The sequence below is a fragment of the Phyllopteryx taeniolatus genome, chromosome 12, assembly GCF_024500385.1.
Source record: "Phyllopteryx taeniolatus isolate TA_2022b chromosome 12, UOR_Ptae_1.2, whole genome shotgun sequence".
Lineage (NCBI taxonomy): Eukaryota > Metazoa > Chordata > Actinopteri > Syngnathiformes > Syngnathidae > Phyllopteryx > Phyllopteryx taeniolatus.
The window spans coordinates 26,708,919-26,734,613 of record NC_084513.1 but is presented as its reverse complement, the minus strand read 5'-3'; the positions used below and the strand labels follow the sequence as shown (position 1 = coordinate 26,734,613).

The 25,695-nt window shown below is 42.8% G+C and overlaps 1 protein-coding gene and 1 long non-coding RNA gene across 2 annotated transcripts in view; both read left to right on the top strand.

Annotated features, from left to right (window-relative positions):
• The first annotated feature begins 2,663 nt into the window (after positions 1-2,663).
• The window catches only part of LOC133486548 (interferon alpha/beta receptor 1b-like), a 74,785-nt gene continuing 51,753 nt past the window's right edge, over positions 2,664-25,695 (top strand). The window contains exons 1-5 of the mRNA XM_061791885.1: positions 2,664-2,822; positions 3,793-3,916; positions 4,550-4,728; positions 12,109-12,263; positions 17,995-18,145. Coding sequence (XP_061647869.1) covers positions 2,765-2,822; positions 3,793-3,916; positions 4,550-4,728; positions 12,109-12,263; positions 17,995-18,145 — 667 coding nt within the window. The 5' untranslated portion in view covers positions 2,664-2,764. The remainder of the gene's footprint in view (positions 2,823-3,792; positions 3,917-4,549; positions 4,729-12,108; positions 12,264-17,994; positions 18,146-25,695) is intronic.
• LOC133486551 (uncharacterized) lies at positions 19,057-24,820 on the top strand. The gene is made up of 2 exons (XR_009791067.1): positions 19,057-24,126; positions 24,231-24,820. It is a non-coding gene; the product is annotated as an uncharacterized LOC133486551 (long non-coding RNA).

Here is a 25,695-nt window from a genome sequence, read left to right as displayed (position 1 = left end):
TCAACCCTCTTCCTGTAGTTGGATCTCCAACCATTGCCATTTGCCGCTGGCTCCAGACGCCGTCTCCACATTCTTGCTTCTTAGAATGTTTGCAGCCATTATCGTCTCCAACAGATCTTCCCTGCTGCCTCAACATGCACCCTGCTGGGAGATTTCCTGCATCACACCCCCACACCCTTAACTGATTTACATTTTATCCTCCCTGCAATAAAACACCCATGTTCACACCCAGACTAGTTACACAATAAAACCATATATTACATTAATTCCCCCCCCCCCACCCCTTTGAGCTCTGGTAATCAGAGATCAACACCCCCTAAACATGTAACCTAGTTTGCTATAATACTCAATAAAGCAGCAAACTAAATACAGCAAATGTCAAAAAATTTAAGGAGAGGATACAAAGGCGTCGTTCAACGAAGCGGCGCGCCCATGGTCTCCACGTCCTCTTTCAGGGGCAGCAGCTGATATTGGCTGTGGGGGTCCTTCCCCTCAAAGGCCTTGAGAACAATCCTGAGGACAGGACTCCTGAGAAAAGGAATAATACAACACCCACACAAAGCAAGCACAGCACTGACAACCAGGATGGTAGTCGCCAAAGTCAACATGAGACCTTTCCATTTACCAAACAGCCTATTCAGCAATCTATGGAATGGGTTTTCATCTACTCCAGACATTGGTTTAAGTTTAACAGACATGGCCTGCAAACCTTTCATGGCTCTGGTGATCTTTCCGCTTGGTGCCGTATCATTGGGGATAATCGTGCAACAGTGACCCTTGATTTGAGAGCAGGCACCCCCTTCTTCCGCTAACATACTATCGAGGACCAGCCTATTTTGGAATGCCATGAGAGAGGTAGCTGATAGTTGCTCATGGACGCCCTCTGCCAATTGGGAGGTGAAATTCACCAGTCTTTGAATTTGGTAATGATGTTAATTTATAAAATCAACATTTTTATTCGGGATTACCCATATAAAAATTGTGCCCCTGAGACACCTATTCCCAAGGTTAAGACTGTAAAGGTTGACACTGGTTTGCCCCACTCTTTCCATGGGGGGCTTTTTATATCATACAAGGTCAGCAGTACGGGGTGTCGCTCCCTAGGGGTTACCCGCTGCATACTACCTTTTTCCAGTTTGATCCTGTCGTTCCACTGCTAATTTCTATCATTCATCGGCTCCCAGTATCCCGGTTTCGAGTGGATAATCACCTGCTTCCAGCTGTAACACAAATCCACCTGGTGGTTCGCGCTGAACTTATGGTTCATCGGGTACCGGTTAGCTCCTCCATGTCCTACACTCAAAGCGCACAAGTAAATGTCGTTTCCCGCCGGATCTCCCCAGTTTACACAATCTAACACGTTACACAAATGAAATTGGTATACCGTCCTTTCCCCCAGCGTGTAGTTCAACTCTAGGGCCCTTGTTGGCTTCAGAGCCCTCTTTTCCACTCGTTCTTCTTGTTTTGAGGGCATTCCGAAATAGATTCCTGTAACTATAATCAGGGAGATCACCAGAGTCATGATTATGACCTTCTTCGGCCAGATATACAGGATGTACATATTTCCCCCCATGTTAAATGACCAATTTAACACCAAAACACAGTATCCATACACACATACTCAAAGATGAAAGAAATGAAAAATGAATGAAAACAAACGAAACTAGGTAGCCTAGGTAAAAAACGACCTCAGCGAATACCAGCGCTAAAAAAAAAAAAGGTCCAGCATACACAATACAGCTTTTATTATACAATATTTTAGATTGGATTGATTGAGATCAAGACTCAACGCTGGCCATTTTCAAACAGTCAATTTTTTCCTTTTCAACCATTCCTTTGTGCTTTGTGTCTCTGTCTCACTGGAGGACCCATGATGTTTACCTCAAACCAGGTTTTCTTACACTGGTAAGACATTTCACTCTAAAATCTATTGATAATTTTCTTATTTCGTGATCCAGTCAAGGCCTCCAGTACCAGATTTAGCAGAGCAGCCCCACAGCATTATGGATCCCCCAAACATGCTTGACTGTTGGGAGGGTGTTCTTTCCCCTAAAGGCTTCATTACGCCATCTGTAAACATACTGTTTGTGTGCATTGCTAAAATGCTCTTATTTTTGTTTCATCTGTCCATAAAATATTGTTTATCATTTGCTCTTTCCTATCAAACATAAGCTCTCTTTTGAAAAAATGTTTCACTTGACTCATTTTCTTCAGATATTCCACCTTTAGGACTTAATTGGTGCCAATAATGGTGAGCATGACCGTATAAACACTCATGAAAAGCAACAGGTTGGTTTCGTACTTACCTATATTCTATATATTAAATGAATAAACCTTTATATCAGCCATCATAATTTATGTTGCATATGTTGTTTTTGATGCCTATTGTTTCCCACATATATTAGTGTGGTCATATTTGGGAAACAAACAAAAAAAAAAAGTAGTTTTTTATCAATAATAATTACAAATGGTTTATTCCTTGTATGTTTAGGATATACAGTGAGCACCTAAAACAACATTCGTATTTGATCTTTCGTTTATTCTCATAATCGTATTTTATTCAACGTTGCTATTATATACCGTGAGTTCCTCGGCAGATGAAGACACATCCAATATGGCGGACACGCTGACGCAATCGCCGGACCGGGCTTGTGCAACCCGCTCCAAGTGGGTGTCTATGGCTCAGCTTCCAGGAAATGCAAGAGTGAAATGAAAACATGCGTCGCCAACTGGACTACAGCTAACCGATGACAGAGACTGAGACATGTTGTCGCTTGTTTTAAATGCTGCTACGGTATTCTTAACATTGGCTGGAGCGACAGGTAATTGAGTCATTCAATTGGGATTTTGCAAATTTCCTGTCGTAGTTTTCAGAAAAAAAAGTGAGAACCAAAAAAGCAATTACAGCGTTTTTCATATACTATGTCAAAACATTGTTATGCTGTATGCACTATAGGGAACTCCGAATAATACTACTACTGTTAGTTGAAATGTGAATTTCATATATCCATCCATCTGGTACTATATACACACTGATATTAATTTGCACTGACAAGGGGCTGGATTATTATTATTATTATTGTAATCTCCTAAACGGCAACACACACACATATGACTACAATAGCTGGACATTGTCTACTGGATATTAAGAGGACCCTTTTTCCTGGTTTGAAGGACCCCATAGCTGTCTCAGGTGCCTTTTATGAACTTCAACAACTCCTTTTTATGTTTAGCCTCTCGTAAATTACTGTAGTCACTGCACATAAACATATTGTATTGTAACAACATTTAAAAAAAATTGACTTGAATCAGCAACCACGAATCATAATACGAATCAAATCATTGTTAAAACGAATTGTCACGCCCCTAATTCGTTTTCTGTTTTACTCCGGCACAGTGCAGAGGCGTACCAAGTTCCCACGTGGAACATATTAGGTTATTCACTTGTGCTTTCGTCGTGAGTTTACGCCGTAAACGAATACAGTGCAGCTCAGCCTCTGCCTAACGATATGCTTTTGGCATTTTGTTAAACTCATTTGAAACGGCGTTTAAAATTTTTTTTTTTTTTAAATACACACACACACACTGTACATGTGTTTTCAGAGGCTATTTCTAAACAATCTTAGTGACAATGTGGGTACCTGGGTGAGAACAGTTGAGAACCATTGCTGTCTTTATACAGTACATACGGCGCTGGGCATCAAGTATTCAAACTTGGGCACTGTTGGTGACGTTGCTAATGCATCACAATATTATCATTGTAAAACCTGATGTGTGTTTCTGACTATGTAGTGGTTGTAGCTGTGCTCAGCGATCCCAGAAATGTCCGTCTAACCTCCACGAACATGAATTTGGTACTGAGGTGGGATTCACCTGAGGGGGACACCAGCGACCTTCTCTACACCACAGAATGCAAGTAAGTCAATGTGATCTGAGCATCAAAACGTTCTTTCTTTGAGGGCATCTCTTGTTCAAAACCTTCTTCACATCAACTCTCCGATATTTGATTGGATTGAGATCTAGACTCTGACTGGGCTATCCCAAAACCTTAATCATCTCCGGTGAAGCAATTTTTGTTGTTGTTGATTTGTAACATTCCCAATGGCGATTTGCAACGGGTTGGGTCAAGGTGAATATTTCCCACATTCACCATGTAAGCGAAGGGCCAATTTGACTGTCAAAATCGTCCCAAGGGAATCCGCTTTTTGTTTTTTGTCGTTCGCGAACGATTCCTTCAAGCAAACAAATATTTTGAGTGAATGTACTGAACTGAATCACTTTATGAAGTGATTTGTTCTTTTCTCGGTTCAGCTGAGCTCAGCCGCCAGCAACTCGGCTGAGAGCAGAAACAGAACCGCAGCGTGCTGTCACTCACTTGTGAATCTTTGGTGAATGACCAATAAGCAGCCAGCGTGCAGGCAAGGGAGGGACTGTACTGAATGTACTGCCATGTGATTTGTGATTCGCCAAGGAACAACATGTACTCCGCAGTGAACCTCTGCCATGAGCACCGGTAATATTTAATATCAGTATTGTGTTTTCTCCACAGGACCTCTGTCCGAATGTGTCACGTGGGTTGTGTGAACATCTCAACCCATGAATGTGACTTCAGCAACCTCAGCACCTCCCTCAGTGTGTATGGAAGGTATATAGCCAGAGTGCGGGCACAGCGAGGGGCAGAGAGCTCTTCTTGGGTGGAAAGTAAACCGATCACCTTGGAGAGTGATAGTGAGTCTATTGTTTTGTAGTAACTATTTTATAAAATATCAGAGACATGTATTAAAATGTAAATCTTTCCAAGACTTCCGGTGGCGCCCGGCACAAGATGGTGAGATACTGATTGAGCTCCGAGTATCAGCCAAAAATTTTATAATCATTCAAACGTTTTACTCATTGAAATAACTCACTTTCACTTTCATCATGAGTGGGGACAAAAATAAGAAAAAAGGATACGGACTAGGAAACAACACTGAACGAGAAACCGAGGGAGAATTTAAGGCTGGCAACAGCCCAATGGGTCAAGATGGAGTCCGGAAAGGAAACGAAAGTTTGGATTCAATCCGCAAGGTAATGAGCGGAGTTATGACGAGGGGATGGCTTATAAATTAATTGAAAAAAGAACTTTCAGATTTCTGGGTGTGCTTTCGGGAAGATATGAAAAAGAAAAAAACAAATGAACAAATTCATAGCGGAAAGTGAATCTGAAATTACCCAAAGTGAGGAGCCAAATTGAAGGCATGGTAAAGCAAGTAGAAGAGAGAGAGGCAAGCATGGTCGATATAGAGAAATGGGACATGGGGGTCGAGGAGACCCTCACCCAGCTTCTTACTAACCAACGGACATTACGGAAGGAACTGACGGATTAGGAAGGGCGCTCTCTGTGCAACAACATGAAGATCTATGATATACTGGCGTTTGCCAAGGGCGCATCCAGGTGGCTTTCATTGAAAACGTTCTCAGGTCAGAGCTGGGGGACAAGCCTGGTCGTAGCCTGGGGATTTTTCGGATCACACGGGTTTATTTAACATTACACCTTGATGGCAGACAATGAAAAAGTGTATTGAGGCTTAACACTGGACTGTTGAATGATCACACTGTCAGAAAGCCAGTGGAAAATGACCTTGTCTTAGATATAAAGGACAATGATAGGGGAGACGTGAACCCCAATACTGTATTTTATGGGATGCGGCTAAAGCTGTTCTCAGTGGGAAGCTCATAGCTCGAACATCTGCATTAAAAAAGAAAAAACGCAAAGACTGATTAGATTGCAGGGAAAACGGAGAGATTTGGAACAAGCAAACATCTTTAAGACCCCGCAATTATACCTGAAATTATAAATACCAAACAGGAAATAGATAAACTATTAAGCGAAGAGGTGGAGAAACATTTTTATGAAACAACGATACTATGAGGCAGGCTCCAAGGTGACAAAATTATTAGCTTGGAGGCTCAAAAAACAACAGGCTGACAATACCATTTATAGGATTAGAGACTAATAAACAAAACTCGCTCACTGGAGCGGCGGCCGCACTCTACGTCGTAGGGAGGCGAAGGCGATGCCACAGAGGGAAGCGAGCCGGAGTGCAGGTCAAGCTCTGTAAGAGAGGATTCTGAATGCCGCTCCTGTCGGTTTACCTCGCAAATCTACGCTCCCGACACAAAAAAATGGACGAGCTTCATCTTCTCACAAAGACCAGTAAAGACTTCGCACGTTCCACCGCCTTGTTCTTCACGGAGACATGGCTTTGTGAACGCATCCCAGTTGGCGGCGTAATGCTTCCAGGCTACCAACTACACCGGGCAGAGCGCGTCACTGAGTTATTGGGGAAAAGAAAAGGTGGCGGCATATGCTTCTATATCAACGAAAAATTGTGACCGACGTCACGGATCTCAGCACACTGCAGCCTGCCGGACTTAGTCGCTGTTTTTGAACTGTGAGTCATTCTACTCGCCGCGTGAGTTTGCTTCATTCATACTCGCGGGTGTCTGCATTCATCCTCAAGCTAACATGAATGCTGCACTGCTAACGCTTCCTGAGCAAGTAAACGAACTTGAAAAAAAAGCACCCAGAGTCATCCCAAATTATTTTTGGGGACTTTAAAAAAGCTAAACTCAACCACGAACTCCCTAAATACAAGGAGCACATTGACTGTCCTACCAGGGAAAACAACATTCTAGACCACTGCTATGCCACGCTAAATGATGCATATCGTGCTATCACCCGCGCAGCTCTGATCACTGCTTAATTCGCTTAAATGTGCAAAGTCTATGGTGAAAACAGTGAAGAAGTGGACCAATCATTTCGCATGTTCAATAAGAACAAGCCGTGGTTCACTGCCAAACTTAAGCAACTATGCCAGGCTAAAGAGGATGTCTATGAAAGTGGGGATAGAGCCCTGTATAATTGCGCAAGAAACAGCTGACTAAAGAAATTAACATTGCAAAGAGAAATTATGGAGTAAAGCTAGAAAAACAGTTTACCGCTAACGACTCTAAATAAGTCTGGCGTGGACTACAATCGCTAACCAACCTACAAGCAACCATCCCCCCCCCCCAAGCTTGAACAATTTCTACTGCAGATTTGAAAAAGACACTTTCACTGTGTGAAGTACCAATCATGTTTCAAACACTCCACCATCATCCCACTCCCTAAGAAACCTGCGATCTCGGGTCTGAATAACTACAGGCCTGTATCATCTGTGGTCATGAAGACCTTTTAACGCCTCGTGCTGGACCACCTCAAGAGCGTCACGTCCCCTGCTCGACCCGCTGCAATTAGCCTACTGAGCATAAGTCTGTGGATGACGCAGTCAACATGGGACTGCACGTCATACTAGAACACCTCGACAGTGCGGGGACCTACGCAAGGATCTTGTTCGTGGTCTTCAGCTCTGTGTTTAATACCATCATCTCCGAACTCATCTCTTCCAAGCTTCTCCAGCTCAGTTCCTCACCTGCCATCTGCCAGTGGACTCTCAGCTCACCTGCTGGGCAGGACACAGCAGGTGAGGCTGCGGTACACCACCTCATCGACATGCACCACCAGCACTGGGGTGCCCCAAGGATGTGTCCTCTCTCCGCTGCTCTTTTCTCTCTACACAAACGACTGCACCTCAACGCACCCGGCTGTCAAAGTCCTGAAGTTTGCAGATGACAACACAGTCATTGGTGACGAGTCTGTATACCGACAGGGAGTGGAGTGGCTGGATCTGTGGTGCAGCTGACACAAGCTGGAGCTGAACATGCTCAAGACTGTAGACGTCATCGTGGACTTCACGAGGCATACCTCGCCACAGCTGACCCTCACGCTGTCCAACTGCCCTGTGTCAACCGTCGAGACATTCAAGTTCCTGGGAATAACAATCTGTCAAGACCTGAATTGGGAGACCAATATCAACTCCATCCTCAAAAAAGGCTCACCATAGGATGTACTTCCTGCGGCTTCTGAGAAAGCACGGCCTGCCACAGGAGCTGCTGAGGCAGTTCTACACAGCGGTCATCGAATCAGTCCTGTGTTCTTCCATCACAGTCTGGTTTGGTGCTGCTACAAAAAAGGACAAACTCCGACTGCAACGGACAATCAAAACTGCTGAAAGGATTGTCGGTAGCCCCCTACCCACCCTTGAGGACTTGCACGCTGCCAGAACTAAGACAAGAGCGTGCAAAATCCTCTCGGACCCTCCGCATCCTAGTCACCAGCTCTTCCAGCTCCTTCCCTCAGGTAGACGCTACCGATCAATGCAAACTAGAACTAGTAGACATTCCAACAGCTTCTTCCCTCTTGCGATCAACTTCTTAAACACCTAACCTACAATTCCATTACAACATGCTGGCAATTTTTTTACTTGAGTTCGTTGTCACATTTCTGTGGGGCCAATTATACATTACTCGTGCACTCACTGTAGTTGTTTCGCCACGCTGCACTATTTGCATATCTGTTGTTGACCAATACTGGCCACTCATGCCAGAGTAGCATCTGCTCCATTTGCACACTGACTGGAGTATTTGCAACATTTGCACAGTCAACATTGTCCCAGACTATCGCACTACTCGTCACTTTAAACCGCATACACTCCTTGAAGTCTCGGCGCCCTTTGCACAATGGTCATTGCACCGGACTATTGCAATATTAGTCATTCGAACTGCTCTAAGTGCTAGAGGATTCTGCATCTTTTTTGCACAATTGTCAAAAACAAAAATTTACCGGCATTACCAGACAATCAACAGACAGAGAACACTATTGAGACATAAAGACATTGACAAAAACAGTCACTGAGTAATAAAAGGTTGCTAGTTATCTGGTAATGCCGGTAAAATTTTTTATTTCTTTTTTAGACAGTTGTGCAAAAAGATGCAGAGTCCTCTAGCACTTAGAGCAGTTCGAATGACTAATATTGCAATAGTCCGGTGCAATGACCATTTTGCAAAGCGCGCCAAGACTTCAAGCGAGTAGTACGATAATCTGAGACAATGTTGATTGCGCAAATGTTGCAGATTGGCCCGACAGAAATGTGACAACAAATGATACATTATTCGTGCACTCAATGTAGTAATCTCGCCACTCTGCACTATTTGCATATCTGTTGTTGACTCATACTGGCAACTCATGTGCTTGAGAAGTATCTGCACCATTTGCACAATTTACACTGTTCCTGATTATCGCCTTAGTAGTCACTTTAAACTGCTTACATTTCTTGAAGTTTCCGCGCCATTTGCACAATGGTCACTGTACTAGATTGCTCTATTAGACATTTCAAACTGCTCTAAATTGCTGGACGACTCTGCATCAATTGCACAATTGTCCAAAAAAAAGTATCGCCATTACCACCTTACTAGTAACCTTTTATTGCTTAGTGATGGGCCGTTCTGTCTTTTTATGTTTTTATGTCTCAAAAGTATTTTCTGTCAAATGGCTGTCTGTTGTCATATGAGAGCGGCTCCAACTACTGAGGACAAATTCTTTGTGTGTTTTTGACATACATTGGCATGAGATGACGTTGGCAAATAAAGATGATTCTGATCTAGGGAAGATTCCGGTGTATGTCCTCAATGTGCATAAAACGCTATATTTAAATGTCACCGCACAAGAATTCACAGCAAAGTTAATGTATCTAATGACTTTTCCCAGTTATTCAATGCTAACCATCCAAGTATCAACAAAACAATATACAACATATGATGAGCTGAATAGGTGGGGCCTGCTACCCCTTACCTTGGGCAGCAGAATTTTCTTCTTTTTATCATTGCCAGTCAATATCCCCCCCGAGACAATTTAGAGAATTGAACCAACAGATTTCAGAGTTGGACTTCACGTCTTTTGGTCCTTCCCTCCATCCAGATCTTCTGGAGGGAAGTGGCAAAGTTTATCTGAAATGCCTTACATTTTGATGACCGTGTATCATTCAAGTCCCTTTATCTTGGAATTCTACCGCAAGGACTTGACAAAAATGATATTTATCTTTTCAAGGTGTTGCTGCCTGAAAAACCTATCACAAAAAACTGGCTGCAGAAAACCTGCCCCAATGCAGGCGTCTTGACTAACATTGTAAAACATCTACGTTTTGGAGCAAATGAGTTACTCCATAGGCCTTCAAAAAAGATTTGGGTGAAAAACGATGGCAGAAATGGTGTGGATATTTAACCAATGGAACAGACTGTTTCTAAATATACTATACTATTAGAATCAGAATCCTCTTTATTTGCCAAGTATGTCAAAAACACACAAGGAATTTGACTCCGGTAGTTTATTTGTGGTATCTATTTGATGTACTGTATCTTGGATCATCCCAGACCTTTTAATTTCTTTTTTCTTTTGCATTTTTGTTGTTGTGTTTCTTGCTTTGTTTTACATAGGTGAGTATGATCTTGCATCACGTTTTGTAAATTAAAACAACTGTAAAATAAAGAGTTTAAAAAAAAAAAAAAAAAGTAAACATTTTGAACTTGTGACATGAATTAAAAAAGGCATTGAAGCAACAAGGCTCTTTACCATGAAACATACTGGTCCAAGTACACTTACAGTTAAATCCATGGCTTTTCTTAAAACGTCTGTGATTAACTCACAGAAGAGCTCATGCAAGAACAAGCAACTGGTTGGGGCTGGATCAACCTTAGTCCCGCCCACTGAGTTTGATGGGAGAATATGACAGATAAAATTATTTCACGCTACACGGGACAGGAGTGACAAAATTAAATCAATAAATACAGTATTGAAATAAATAAATATCGAAATAAGTGTGTGAATGCTGAAAGCAGTAAGTACTTAAGTACAAAGTTGTAAATAAAACAACATTTTTCATCATTAATAAATCTTTAAGGAATTACTTTTACCACATGAATTAGTCAAATCTTATTCTGAGTAATGTTTATATGTGCAGGGTTTACTTTGTATTTTTTTTTTTTTAATCATTTTGTTTGGGTTCTATATTCTCTACTTTAAAAAAAATTTAATTGTGGTTTGGATTAAAAATCCTTTACATTATATGTTTATGCTATACCATGCAAATCAACTGTAAGTTAATTTTTCGTTTCTGGAATTGTTGGTACAGTGGTGCCTTGACTTGACGTACGAGCAATGTTGCCACAGTTACCTTGAAAAAGTAAATTAGTTACTTTACTGATTGCTTGATTTAAAAAAAAAAACAAAAAAAACAAAACTTTTTACTTACTTTCATCCTCAGTACAAATAAAGCATTAGCTTAACCGTACCCATTACTTGGTAATGTACGCCACACAAGTTACAGAATGATGTCTTCAACATGAACAAATATTAGTGGAGTTGAAGCCACATTAAATGAGCAACTTAGTGCAGACTTTACATGCCAAATAGCCACCTAAATGTAAACAAGTGTGCGAGCGCAGATAGTGTACTACGAACCTTAGTGTTGTCCTCTTTAGAGAAACTCCAAGTAGTGACTGTATTTCCATCTTGAGTATGACTGAATCAAGTGTCTTGGTTATTGACTTGTCTCATGTTCCCAAGCACTGCAGTTTGTTAATAATTAATGATAATTATCTATAGTTGTCTCAGCCATAGTAGCATATTTTTGAATCAAAAGCATATCAAGTTCTGGATCTCATTAACAAAAAAAGTAACTGTAATCTGACTACTCTTATATAAAAAGTCACATGTTAGATTACATATGACATCACCGGACCGCATTTTTTGAGTAACGGGTTTGTAACTCGTTACTGGTATCACTGTGTACGAGTGACTGGACTTACTGTTTTTTTGAGATACGAGCTGTCATTCGGCCGATTATTTATTTTTTGTTTTTGCTTTGACTTGGGAGTGCAAACTTGAGATATAAGTGATGCGCAAACTGTTTAATTATGTCAATAGTCTGTTTTTATATAGTACTATATTATAGAGTGCTATTAACGAACACAAAATGTTTTTTTGGGGGGGGTGAGGCTGGAACGGATTGATGGAGTTTTCATTCATTTCAATAGGGAAAGAGGATTTGAGATACAGTGTAGAGTGTTCGAGTTGCAAGTGTGATCATGGAACAAATTAATCTCGTATCTGAAGGCACCACTGTCCTTTCAATCATTTGATTCAAATAGTGCTATTATGTTGCAATGGTCTTATTTTCTTTTCATTTTCAGCTGTGATTGGTTCACCCAACGTGTTGCTCTTTTCGAATGGAGCTACAATTGAAATTGCGATTAAAGAGCCGGCATTTGCAATCTCAGACTTCAGGAGCGTCTATACTACTGCCAGCTACAACATCACCTACTGGAAAGATGGCCAGAATAAAAAGGTGAGCTCTTTGGACATTTTGAACCTTCATTTCAACCATCCATGAAATCGATTTCATGGAAGATGGGCCTCAGCAACTCTTCAACCCGACGGAGGATATGCACTAGAGAAGATGGATGCATGGCTAACCAGAAAAAGAAAGCTGTGGCTCATTAAATCATTTGAATATCTATCAATCTGTCAAGCTATGTATCTATTTACCAATCCATGGTAAAGAGTAATTTTCTAATATTGTTTAATGCCACCCCATATACGGTAACAGCCACGACGCCACCAGGTGAGCTTGCCTCGGGTCTGATCCAGAAATGGTATCCAATGTTAATTTGCATGGGTTCATTTGTGTACACTGCAAAAAAAGGATCCCGCCTGTGCGGAGTTTGCATGTTCTCCCCGTGCCTGCGTGGGTTTTCTCCGGGCACTCCGGTTTCCTCCCACATCCCAAAAACATGCATGTGAGGTTAATTGAAGACTCTAAATAGCCCGTAGGTGTGAATATGAGTGCGAAGAATTGTTTGTTTCTATGTGCCCTGCGATTGGCTGGCAACCGGTTCAGGGTGTACCCCGCCTCCTGCCCTATGATAGCTGGGATAGGCACTCCCGCGACCCTTGTGAGGATAAGCGGCTCAGAAAATGGATGGATGGATACACTACTGTTTTTTTCCTAATTGTATAAATAATTTTGGCACCTGCCTCCAAAAATGTCTGTGCATATGCCTGCTAAAAACAATAACTTTGATCCAGAAGAACAAGTTGAAAATTACGCTGCAGGTATATACCACATTGCAAATATTTGACAACCTTTTTCTGAAATAGGTTAAACCATCCACAGTTCCTCTCTAGGTACTTTGTCATAGGCTTTCTGTAGATCTGCGAAGACACAATAACCTTCTCCGTACTTCTCTATCAACACCCTCAAGGCAAATTATACATTTGTGGTATTCTTTCTAGGCAAGAAACCAAACTGTTGCTCGCAAATACTCACTTCTGTCCTGAGTCTAGCCTCCACAACTCTTTCCCATAACTTTATTGTGTGGTTCATCAGCTTTATTCCTCTATAGTTAACACAGATTTGCACATCACCATTGTTCTGAAAAATGGGCATGAGCACACTTTTCCTCCATTCCTCAGGCATCTTCTCACCCGCTTGAATTATGTTGAGCAATCTCCACATGAATCTCTCATAGATGCTTCCATACTTCCAGAGGTACTGTACGTCATCAGGACCAACTGACTTTCCATTTTTCATTCTCTTTAGTGGCTTTCTAACTTCCCCATTACTAATCATTGCTATTCCCTGTCCACCACACATGCCTCTTCTCTCTCATATTCCTCATTCATCAATTCCTCAAAGTATTCTTTCCAGCATACTACTGGCACCAGTAAACACATTTCCATCTGTATCCTTAATCACCCTAACCTGTTGCACATCCTTCGTATTTATATCGCTCTGTCTGGCCAATCTGTATAGATCATGTTCTCCTTCTTTAGTGTCCAACCTGGCATACATGTCATCTTATGCCTCTTGTTTGGCATTTTTAATTAACGATATTCATTTATATGAAGACATTGATAATGGAAATGATGCCTCACAATAATTAAAAGACAGATAATAATCAATATGCAACACTTTTTCCATTAATCTCTGCCGGTGTTTTCATTTTCATCTGATCATTTCTACAACATTCCTAGAAAATCACAATGTACCACTTATCACTTATCCGGGTCGGGTCGCAGGGGCAGTAGTTTTAGCAGGGACGCCCAGACTTCCCTCTCCCCAGCCACTTCATCCAGCTCTTCCGGGGGGATCCCGAGGCGTTCCCAGGCCAGCCGAAGGACGTAGTCTCTCCAGCGTGTCCTGGGTCGTCCCCGGGGTCTCCTCCCGGCGGGACGTGCCCAGAACACCTCACCTCCGAATCAGATGGCCCAGCCACCTCATCTGGCTCCTCTCGATGTGGAGGAGCAGCGACTCTACTCTGAGATTCTCCCGGATGACCGAGCTTCTCACCCTATCTCTCAGGGAGAGCCCGGACACCCTGCGGAGGAAACTCATTTCGGCCGCTTGTTTCCGGGATCTTGTTTTTTCGGTCATGACCCACAGCTTGTGACCATAGGTGAGGGTAGGAACGTAGATCAACCGGTAAATTGAGAGCTTCGCCTTTCGGCTTAGCTCCTTCTTTACCACAAAGGACCGATACAAAGTCCGCATCACTGCAGACGCTGCACCGATCCACCTGTCAATGTCCCGTTCCATTCTTCCCTCACTCGTGAACAACACCCCAAGATACTTGAACTCCTCCACTTGGGGCAGGATTTCATCCCTGACCTGGAGAGGGCACGCCACCCTTTTCCGACTGAGGACCATGGTCTCAGATTTGGAGGTGCTGATTCTCATCCCAGCCGCTTCACACTCGGCTGCGAACTGCTCCAGTGAGAGTTGGAGGTCACGGCTTGATGAAGCCAACAGAACCACATCATCTGCAAAAAGCAGAGATGCAATACTGAGGCCACCAAACCGGACCCCCACTACGCCTCTGCTGCGCCTTGAAATTCTGTCCATAAAAGTTATGAACCGAATCGGTGACAAAAGGCAGCCTTGGCGGAGTCCAACCCTCACCGGGAACGAGTCCGACTTACTGCCGGATATGCGGACCAAACTCTGACTCCGGTCGTACAGGGACCGAACAGCCCGTATCAGGGGGTTCGGTAACCCATACTCCCGAAGCACCCTCCGCAGGACCCCCCGAGGGACACGGTCGAACGCTTTCTCCAAGTCCACAAAACACATGTAGACTGGTTGGGCGAACTCCCATGCACCCTCGAGGACCCTGCCGAGGGTGTAGAGCTGGTCCATTATTCCACGGCCAGGACGAAAACCACACTGCTCCTCCTGAATCTGAGATTCGACTTCCCGACGGACCCTCCTCTCCAGCACCCCTGAATAGACCTTAACAGAGAGGCTGAGGAGTGTGATCCCCCTGTAGTTTGAACACACCCTCCGGTCCCCGTTCTTAAAAAAGGGGACCACCACCCCAGTTTGCCAATCCAGAGGCACTGTCCTCGATGTCCACGCGATGTTGCAGAGGCGTGTCAACCAGGACAGCCCCACAACATCCAGAGCCTTTAGGAACTCCGGACGAATCTCATCCACCCCCGGGGCCCTGCCACCGAGGAGCTTTTTAACTACCTCGGTGACCTCAAACCCAGCGATAGGAGAGCCCGCCTCAGAGAACCCACACTCTGTTTCCTCATGGGAAGGTGTGTCGGTGGAATTGAGGAGGTCTTCGAAGTATTCTCCCCACCGACTCACAACGTCCCGAGTCGAGGTCAGCAGCGCCCCATCCCCACTATACACACTGTTGGTGGTGCACTGCTTTCCTCTCCTGAGATGCCGGATGATGGACCAGAATTTCCTCGAAGCCGTCCGGAAGTCTTTCTCCATGGCCTCACCGAACTCCTCCCATACCCGGGTTTTTGCTTCAGCGACCACTAGAGCTGCATTCCGCTTGGCCAGCCGGTACCCATCAGCTGCCTCAGGAGTCCCACAGGCCAAAAGGGCCCGATAGGACTCCTTCTTCAGCTTGACGGCATCCCTCACCATTGGTGTCCACCAACGGGTTCGGGGATTGCCGCCACGACAGGCACCGACCACCTTACGGCCACAACTCTGGAGGCGCGGAACATGGTCCACTTGGACTCGATGTCCCCCGCCTCCCCCAGAACATGAGCAAAGTTCTGTCGGAGGTGGGAGTTGAAACTCCTTCTGACAGGGGATTCCGCCAGACGGTCCCAGCAGACCCTCACAATACGTTTGGGCCTGCCACGTCGGACCGGCATCTTCCCCCACCATCGGAGCCATTGAATTGTCAATAAAAAAAAAGGTAAGAAATACACTGAAAAAATTATTCTTGGCCCGAATAAACACAAAGCATTATTTCTGAGTAAACTGTAACTGAAAGTGATAAAACGTAATAAATAGTTCATTTCAAATTCATAAATAATGTCTAATTTGTAGCAATTATGTATGAAATATGAATTGTGCTTAATTTAGAAGGAAACGATGAGTTGGAAGTGGCCCCTGCGTCACTTCCGGGTTATTGTAATTTTAATTTACAGCGTTATAAATCAAGCTATTTGACATATATGAGGGGTACTATGTCAATCTTTTTTAACTTTAGCCAAAATGACGACAAACCTTTTAATCAGTCTCTTATCGGAAGTTGGCTACACTTTAGAAAATAGTTCTAGACTTTCGAGAGGTTTTGTTCCGAACCCAAACGCACACACAATCAAGGCAAGTGGTGAAATTTATATAAAATTTAATAATAAAAGGGGTTTCTACAGAGTAAAACACAGACAAACACAACACAAACAAGGTACAGACGAACATTGGCAAAGGAAGGGATTTGTGACGTGAGATTAGCAGAATGGGCGTGTAGTGAATGCATATAATTGAGGATTCCTGTTCTCTTAATTTAAACCCAAATATGCACTAATCTGTACTTTTAGACCGCAATGTTTGACTTGCGTATCTGGAACACGTTTGAGGCAGGCGTGTCAGGCTCCCGAGTGTTCGGCCGGCCCTGTCCGGGAACAGGTGGATTCGACGGAAGGGAGTAAGGAAAAAAGGAGGAAGATGACACAGAGGTGGTGGTACACACAAAGGTGGTGGTACACACAAAGACCTATGATCAACTGAAGGCCTACGAGTTCCCAGGCAGGATGTCTCTCGGGTGTCTCTGTTTGCAAGACGTTCGGAGTGGGCGCGTTGCCTCCGTTCCCTCGGACTGTGCTCGGGCCCCCAAACAGGGTAGCTCGGAGCGCTTGCAGGAGGCTCTGCAGCTGGGGATCGTCCGATGTGTCCTTGCCACCTCGGGTGAGGTGGGCATCCTGCCTGGCCCGGTCGTCGGCGAGTTGGTCGGGGTGAGACCAAAGGAAAAACTTCTCCACCAAATACTCCTTCGCGAACACAGAGGGGCTGGACCACCTTTTGCCGTTATTCTTTCCACTATTGGATTATTTTGTGGTTTTAAACCAGTGGAATAAAATATTAATTATTGGATTTAAGATAACGAGACCATTTCCTCACCCTGCATTGTTCCACGCTCGTCCTCTTTCATACCTGTAATGAATGTTTCAAATGTTGTGTGGTGTGGAGAACATTACTATTTTCCATGTGACATTTGTGGCGAGCGGTGAGACATTCCATCTCGTACAGTTAACAACAGATTCGACGTTAGACATTCAAGTTTGCACCAATACAGTCATTAGTGGCGTTCATGTAAAGTTCTTAAAATATTAACTCCCAGTCGAGTCACAGACTGTCTTATGAATCCATGTCTGCGGTGTTGTTCAGTCCCATGTTGACTGCGTCATCTGCAGACCTGTTTGCTCGGTTGGCAAACTGCAAGGGGTCCAGCAGGGGACCTGTGACGCTCTCGAGTTGGTCCCCACTTCGATATCCGTCCTCTGTAGCCTGGCGAAGTTGCTTAAGTTTGGCAGTGAACCACGGTTTGTTGTTCTTAAACGTGCGAAAATGGATCTGAAACTGTATTATTTCCCTATCATGAATTACAACACTAAATAAAAAGAAATCCTGTTGTATTCTTAACGTTAATTTTCTGTTTGTATAAAAGGTAATCTCCTTCTGTGCCCTCTTCTTTTCTCCCCTCACTGGCTCGATTATCAGCGGTCGAATTAACAGAGGACTCCCCGTTTTTTTTGGCTTCTCGCAGGCAAGAAGCATCAGCAGTGACCGAAGAAACCGAATGTTTCTAAATGACCTGGAACCCTGGAGCAAGTATTGTGTCCAGGTACAAATCATTGCAGAAGGGAACACCAAGCCCAGCAAGCCGAGCAGTCCAGTTTGTGAGAGCACCACCAGTGGTAAGTGTTTCTTGCAACTTTGTCAAGTCAGGTCCTTTTCAATTCCTATAATCTATCTGTAACCTGAAATTATTAAATATGTTGGTGGGGGCAGCCCAGTGACAAGAATGTTTGCACTATCCACTGTCTTACAGAATGTTATGTTGTTGTTTTTACTGTAACTTTCATTTTCAGTATATAACAGTTGTAACAACACACCACACACAGTATAGCTGTGGCATAATTAATTGCCATCTGCATGGAATGATAAGACGAGGGAAAGAAAATCTCATCTCATCTAACATGTAGCCCTTCCCACTCCTTGGAATGATTTCCTTGAATTCTCAATGGAATTTCTAGTGCGAGGACCTTAAATGTAGAGAGAGCCTCGAGGAACTTGCAAGCAATGAATGAATTACTATTCATGCAAGAATCATCCTCTGTTTCCTGCGGTTTATATCCTGTAGTCTAGTGTGTACCTATGTCTTGTCCAATGTTAGCTCGGATCATGTGGTAAGTTTGTTGTAAAAAAAGACGTGCGTTAGTGTAGAGTTGTACACAGCAGGTACAGTGGAGAGCCTTTTCTGGAACCTGATTTTACTTGTTGGGTCTCTGATTGTCCTAAGACCTAGTAAAATATTGCTGCCATATTAGTTGTAATTAATTAATTTCTGTTTATCATTAATTTATACATATATGTAATGGAAATATGTTATTATAACCATTCAGCCCTCCTCAGGCACTTTTGTAAATTTTTATAAAAAAAATTTTGTGTTTAGTTGATCATTTTGGCTGTATTTCAGTTTGTGTTATGTTCTTTTTAGTGACATTTTTGAAAACCCAAGTCTCACATTCTTTGCGCCTTTTGGACACCTTAATAGCTGAAAATCAAAAAGCTGGTGGGGGTGGGTGGGGAAGAAACCCGTGTCTTTTTACATCATGTATGTACACATCTGGTTTCAACTGTATATCGTTATCGAAATATACTGTAAATTACCTGCAGTCCTGCTCACCTTTATTGGCATGAAGTTTAATTAAGTACAAAATGCGGAAGATCTCCTGAAGAAAATGAATCAACTGAAACATTTTTCTATAGAGAACCTGTGTTTGACACAAAACAGCAAATGATAATTTTATGGATAGATTAAAAAAAATAGAGCTTTTTGACAATGGACACAAACAGTATAGTTTACAACGGCGTAGAAGCCTTTAACTCATTTAGTGCCTAAGACGTATTAATACGTAGTTTAGAAACCATCTATTGAGCGTCGAGCACATATTTTTACATACTTTATATTTTTTATTAGGAAGGTGGAGAACAAGGCCTCTTGCAGCTGGACAGTGAATATCAAGCTTGTGAATGGATTAATTGCAGTGTAATCACCAGCAGAGGGCAGCAGTGCCTTTGATCAGAATTCAGTCTTGTGCATGAGAAGAAGCCACTTGAGCGGAAGTGGATTGTGGAGTAGGATTGTGTAGTAGCGTGGATGAGACAACGTGGAGCTCGAGAGAATAATATGCCAAATTTCAGACAACTGACACTCAGAGAGAGTATTCTCAAAGCTACAGCTTTGTCATCTTTGACAAATGCCGATGGCAATCGGAAGGTGGAGAAAAGGATGACGCTTCGGGGTCAAGGGGAGTGTAAAAAAACCACATCGAGCAAGAAGAGGCACATGGAGAGATTGCGTCTAGCTCACGGTGCATTCCGTGTGAGCCAGTGTTTTCTGATTTTGACTCGGATGATGAATTGGACATTGAACCGGATTCCTCCGATGATTATGTGCCTTCTTCGGATGTGACTGAGAGCAGCAGGGCATCGTCCCCAGACCCTTCAGAAAGTCATGAAGGAGATAAGCACTTACTCACGAGCAAGCTAATTCTCATAGCCTGTAAAAAAAAAAAATAAATAAAAATAAAAGTTTACCCTCTATCAGTGCATGTCTCATGCTAGATGAACTGGTTAGATGGATTTCTTTATTTTATTTATTTATTTATTTTTTTAAGTTATAGACTGGAGAGCATTAAAAAACTAAATTTGGTCCGGTCATTTCTGCTAAAACCACTGAGTCAATTAAATGAGCAGCAATAAATTATAACAAATGACTGGGCCTTGTCATGCTTCCTAAAGCATCATGGGAAATATAGTCCATTGCTGTCAAACTTAATCTCTTCTCACCAAATGCAATTAAATGCGATGGTTCTCCCTTTAACTTAAATTTTACACCGCTCTTATGAGTTTTTATTTTATAATCTTAATTGATTAATCCTCCGTTTTTAACAAATAATATGAGCTCTCAAATAAATTCTCAACATCCTCTCCGCCGATAAACTGCAGTTAATCTAAATTCCCAAAGGATGCAAAAGCTGGCTGGGTCTCCGCAGTACAGTGCCTGAAGTACTGCGAACTGCACATGACCTCACCAGGCCATCATAAACTGGAAACCTGGACAGTTCCTCAATTCTTCCCAGCCTTGGAGTGTTGTCCTCTCCAAGTGTAACATCCCCAACATTCAGTGGCAAAGACTGTGGGGTGTCACAGTGATGTGCTGACTTTAACTCCAGGAGATATTCTCTCCGCCATCTGTTCCAGAAGTTGATCATAGGTCTTTCTGTGTACCACCACCTCTGTGTCATCTGCTCCTTGTTTGTTGTTGGATGGTTAATGTCAGCTAGCAATTACTTAGGTGGTAGGTAGGGTTGGGCACCGAGAATCGAGAACCGATCGAAACCAGGACTAACGTTCGGGTTCTCCCGGAACCTTTCAAATGTAAAAATTTCGGTTCCCAGTTTCGATGCCAAGTCCTCCAGCCGTGAAGAAGTGGCGAAAAGCAACGAAGAAGCGGCATAAACCAACGAAGAACAACACGCACTATGACGTGCTTGTGCCCAATGGCGGTGGCGGCGAACAGAAATGTGTCTTAACTTTGTTCAAATGAATGACCAGTCGCCTCAGTGCAACACTTGGAATAAGATTATATTGTAAAAAGGAGTTTTTCCCGATGTGTAGCGTCTGATGCGCTCCGAGCCTCAGCCTACACCGCGCGGAGCTTTAGTGAAGTCAACTCTCAGTCAATTGTCTCACAGTATCACAAACACTAACCTTGTGCCTCATTGGTGGGTAGGGAAAGGAATCAGCGTTTTATAGCATTTATTTCCATCAATTTGAAAAAAAAAAAAAAAAAACAATCACCGGTGCCGTGTGAAGTTACTTTTCGTGCCAGAATGTGCTGAGTTCCAGTGTGTACGCTTCAAAATAAAAGGCTACAAGCTTAAAACAAGAAGTGAAGTTAAAACGTGCACATATAAACCATTTGACGTGATGAAACAGAATACAGGGGCAGCTATATAGCATTGTTAAAATAGCTATTTTAACAATGCTATCAGTGAAGTCAACTGGGTGAGTGAAACAATAAAATAAAAGTTAAAACATTTACAGTAACTATTTTAACAATGCTATATTTAACATTTAGCTGAAACATGAATTCATGAATATTATATTATTATGAGGTTATAAAGAACCTCGAGTCAAATGTTCATTTTAGTCTATGAAAATGGATGTTCATAATTTGGACCTTTGCAAACCTTTTTGACCCAGCTCCCTAAAAGAATCGAGAATCGTTTGGAACCGGAATCGCTCAAATTCAAACGTGCCCAACCCTAGCAGTAGGTAAGTCAGTCTCTGTCCCACTAAGACGTGAGCAGGTGTCAGTGGCTGCGGCTCATCCACATTATGGTGGACGTAGTTGCGTGGTCTTGAATTAATTGCAGCCTCACTTCAGTCAGAACGTTGCAAACTTGAGTTTCGCTCTGCCAAGCACTTTCCTGAGAATGATTTTGACTGACCTTACAAGCCTTTCCCAGAATCCGCCCCACCAGACCGCTCTTTCAGCGATGAACTGCCCTTTTCTGAGAACTCTCGCACCTGTGGATCTTTTAATGCTTTTCTATAGCTCCTTTAAATCCTGATCAGCTCGCTCGAATGTCTTGGCATTGTCCGAGTAGATCACCTTACATAATCCTCTTCTTGAGATGATCTTCTCTGTGGACAAATCGGAGACCATCTGTAAATGCACTGCTTTGGTTACAGCACATGCGAAGAGTGCGATGTGTGACTTTGTCATGGAGTTCTGTGTTTTTACATAATGTGGCCCTGCAAATACTGTGATCTCATATGGTGGCAACTGTTATTCTGTCCTTTGGTAGCGGCGTAATTGTCTGTTGCCCTGCCTTTGCATTGAACCTTTTGCAAAGTACACATCTTGACACAACCTTCTTGACCACTTGCCATGCCCTCAAAATCCAATATCTCTCTCTGATTTGCACTAAAGTGTTACTTACACTTGCGCCATCTCATGTTGATACTGCCCCAACATTTCTGTGTATTTGTGGTCTTTGGGCAAAATCCATGGGTGTTTTTCTCTGAAAGAAAGCTCAGAATTCTGGAGCCTTCCTCCACACTGAGCAGCTACTCTTCATCCAGAAATGGTTTAGTTCTTGGATTCTGGAGTTTCTGTTGAGGCATTTCCCTGCTCTCAGAAGATAAATTAAAATCTGGATCTGAATCACATTAATCCCGTATTTCTCCGCTTCATCCAGCTCCTCTACTCTTAATTCACCATTTGTGTGCTTGAGCAAGTGTTGGTGATTAATCCAGGCTGTCACTTGGAGTACTGTCTCGAGTTTTCTGTACTTCTCCAAGCATAACACTGGTTTTAAGAACTCTGTATCTTGCTTGACAAAACTGTACAGCAACCTGGTATTTGGATCTGAGTTCAGTATTCAGCTCACCTTCCTGAACATCGTCTCGAGTACTCTCTGACTGCTTAGGTGATATCAGAACACAAGGCCCGCTCCACCACAATGGTCTCTGCTTCAGGTCCTGCACTGTTATACCTCTAGTGGGAAGGTCAGATGGATTCATTTTTCCTCTGTAGTGTGACCATAATTGTGGATTGGTCAGAGACTAAATTTCAGTCACCCTGTTGGATACAAAAGGCTTCCACTTGTGAGCAGAACCAGAGTAGAACATTAGCGTTCTGACGTCACTGCGGCTATCTTGCGCGCAGTTTGCCTTTATACTCGAGTGCAACCCACGTACACTGTTTTGAAAATGTGCTGCAGTTCTCCTCCAAGTCGGAGGTGTCGCTACAACTGGTATTGGCTAGGACACCACAGGGTAGAGTTTCCGCTGCATTTTATTGTAAATACCGGTAGGCGTTTTTACTTTCCGGAACAAGGAGCAAAGCAACAACAATGGCGGCCGTGGAACAGTGGGTGCTGGAACAAATGGACCTAGATCAGTGGTCCTCAACTACCGGTCTGCGGACTGGTAACGGGCCGTGAGGCATTTGTTACTGGGCCGCAGTGAAAGAATGACCAATTCATATAATTTCTGTTGTATTGCAATTCACGTGTAAATGTGTTTTATTTTGAAAATTGACTGGAATTTCTCAGACGCAACAGCTGCGTGTCTCAATTGACACATCAAGACTGCACAGAACGCTTCCGTTTCCCGTCCCAGCCGGCTCGAACGCTTCTGTTTCTGGTCCGAGCGGGCTGGCTCACGGCGGCAGAGCTCAAAGAACGAAATCATTTCATAAAATAATTCAGCTCATTACGTTTACTGAAAAGATTTGTTCTTTTGAACGAAACAAGACTATATCACTTAAAATAAGGGTTTATCGCAACAGTTAACTCTCACGCACCAAGTCCACTCTGATATAGATACGGTCGTAGGTTTCTGCTCGACACAGGCAGAACTACTTTTACGGAGTTAAAAGTCTACTCTCATTGAGGAGCTACGGAACTGCAGTCTGGTCTGGCTGCCTACAAAAACTCTGACCCCCCCCACTCCTGCATCCACAGAGGACGCACCACGAAGGAGGAAGCAGAAGCAGCGCAAGCGTGCAGGTGCCATGAGTGGGTAGAAAAGGAGCTTCCCTGAATTGCTCTGTCATTCACAAGCAAAGATGGGGCGAGGTTCACCTCTTTGTGAACAAGTGCGTGAGAAAATAGTCGTACAGTTTAAGGGCAATGTTCCTCAACGCACAATTGCAAGGAATTTAGGGATTTCATCATCTACGGTCCAAAATATCATCAACAGGTTCAGAGAATCTGGAGAAATCACTGCATGTAAGCGGCAAGGCCGAAAACCAACATTGAATGCCCGTGACCTTCGATCCCTCAGGCGGCGCTGCATCAAAAACTGACAATGTGTAAAGGATATCACCACATGGGCTCAGGAACACTTCAGAAAACTAATGTCAGTAAATACAGTTCAGCGTTACATCCGTAAGTGCAACTTGAAACTCTACTATGCAAAGCAAAAGCCATTTATCAACAACACCCGGAAACGCCGCCGGCTTCTCTGGGCCCAAGCTCGTCTAAGATGGACCGATGCAAAGTGGGGAAGTGTTCTGTGGTCCGACGAGTCCACATTTCAAATTGTTTTTGGTAATTGTGGACGTCGTGTCCTCCGGGCCAAAGACGAAAAGAATCATCGACACTGTTATGGACGCAAATGGTATGGAGCTGTGTTAGTGCCAATAGCATGGGTAACTTACACACAAAATGTAATCAATGTAACGTTTTCCCTCCTTGTCATGTTTCCTAAAGCATCATGGGAAATATAGTCCATTGCTGTCTAACTTAATGCAATTAAATGAGATGGTTCTGCCTTTAACATAAATTTTACACATTTCTTATGAATTCTTATCTTAATTTATTAATCCTCCAACTAATATGTTTTTTAACAAATAACATAAAGTCTCAAATAAATTCTCAACAGGTACATTTACATTTATTTCTGAAGATATGGTAGAGGTTCTGCAAAAAAATGAAGGGGTGCCAATCATGGTGAGCAGGACGCTGTCGGGGTATAAAATTGTGTCCATATACAGCACTATGCAAAAACATCTCGTATTATCATATATGTATAATGATGATGACATCAGTGATATCATATATCATTTCTATTCTTTGATTCCCTCAACAATTGAGAACCGATGAATCAGATCAATAAGCTGTATGGATAATGGAATCTGAATTTTTAAATTCTTATTAATTCTTATCCCTAGTGATTAGTGCAGGCTAAAAGACTCACTTTGGTAGTCTTACAGCGCTGTAATTATAAATGGCCTACCTACAATAGGAAAATGGTTGAATCTGGTAGAAAACTAAAAATGTCAAATATCAATATTTTTCTTCTGAATGAAATTTTAAAACTGGTTTAAACAGCAGTCAGTGAGCCATTTTTGTCCACAGAGGTGTCCAGAAGTATTTGGAACTACTATAAATAAAAATACTAATGTAGTCACATCAATTTTGTTTACTATTATATGGAAAATAATTCATGTTTTTCGTCCCCCCTGTGGTAATAAAATTCAAATAATGAAACAGGCGTTTCAAGGGTTAAAATCGTAGTTTGAAGCACGTCTGAAGTTGTGATTGTGAGTGATTTAAGCGAATTATGAAAAAGATAAAGCTGACAAAAATATTGACATATGATGATTTTTTTTTTCTATCTGTTTTATACATTTTTGCCACAAAGGTGTCCAAAGGGGGAGTCA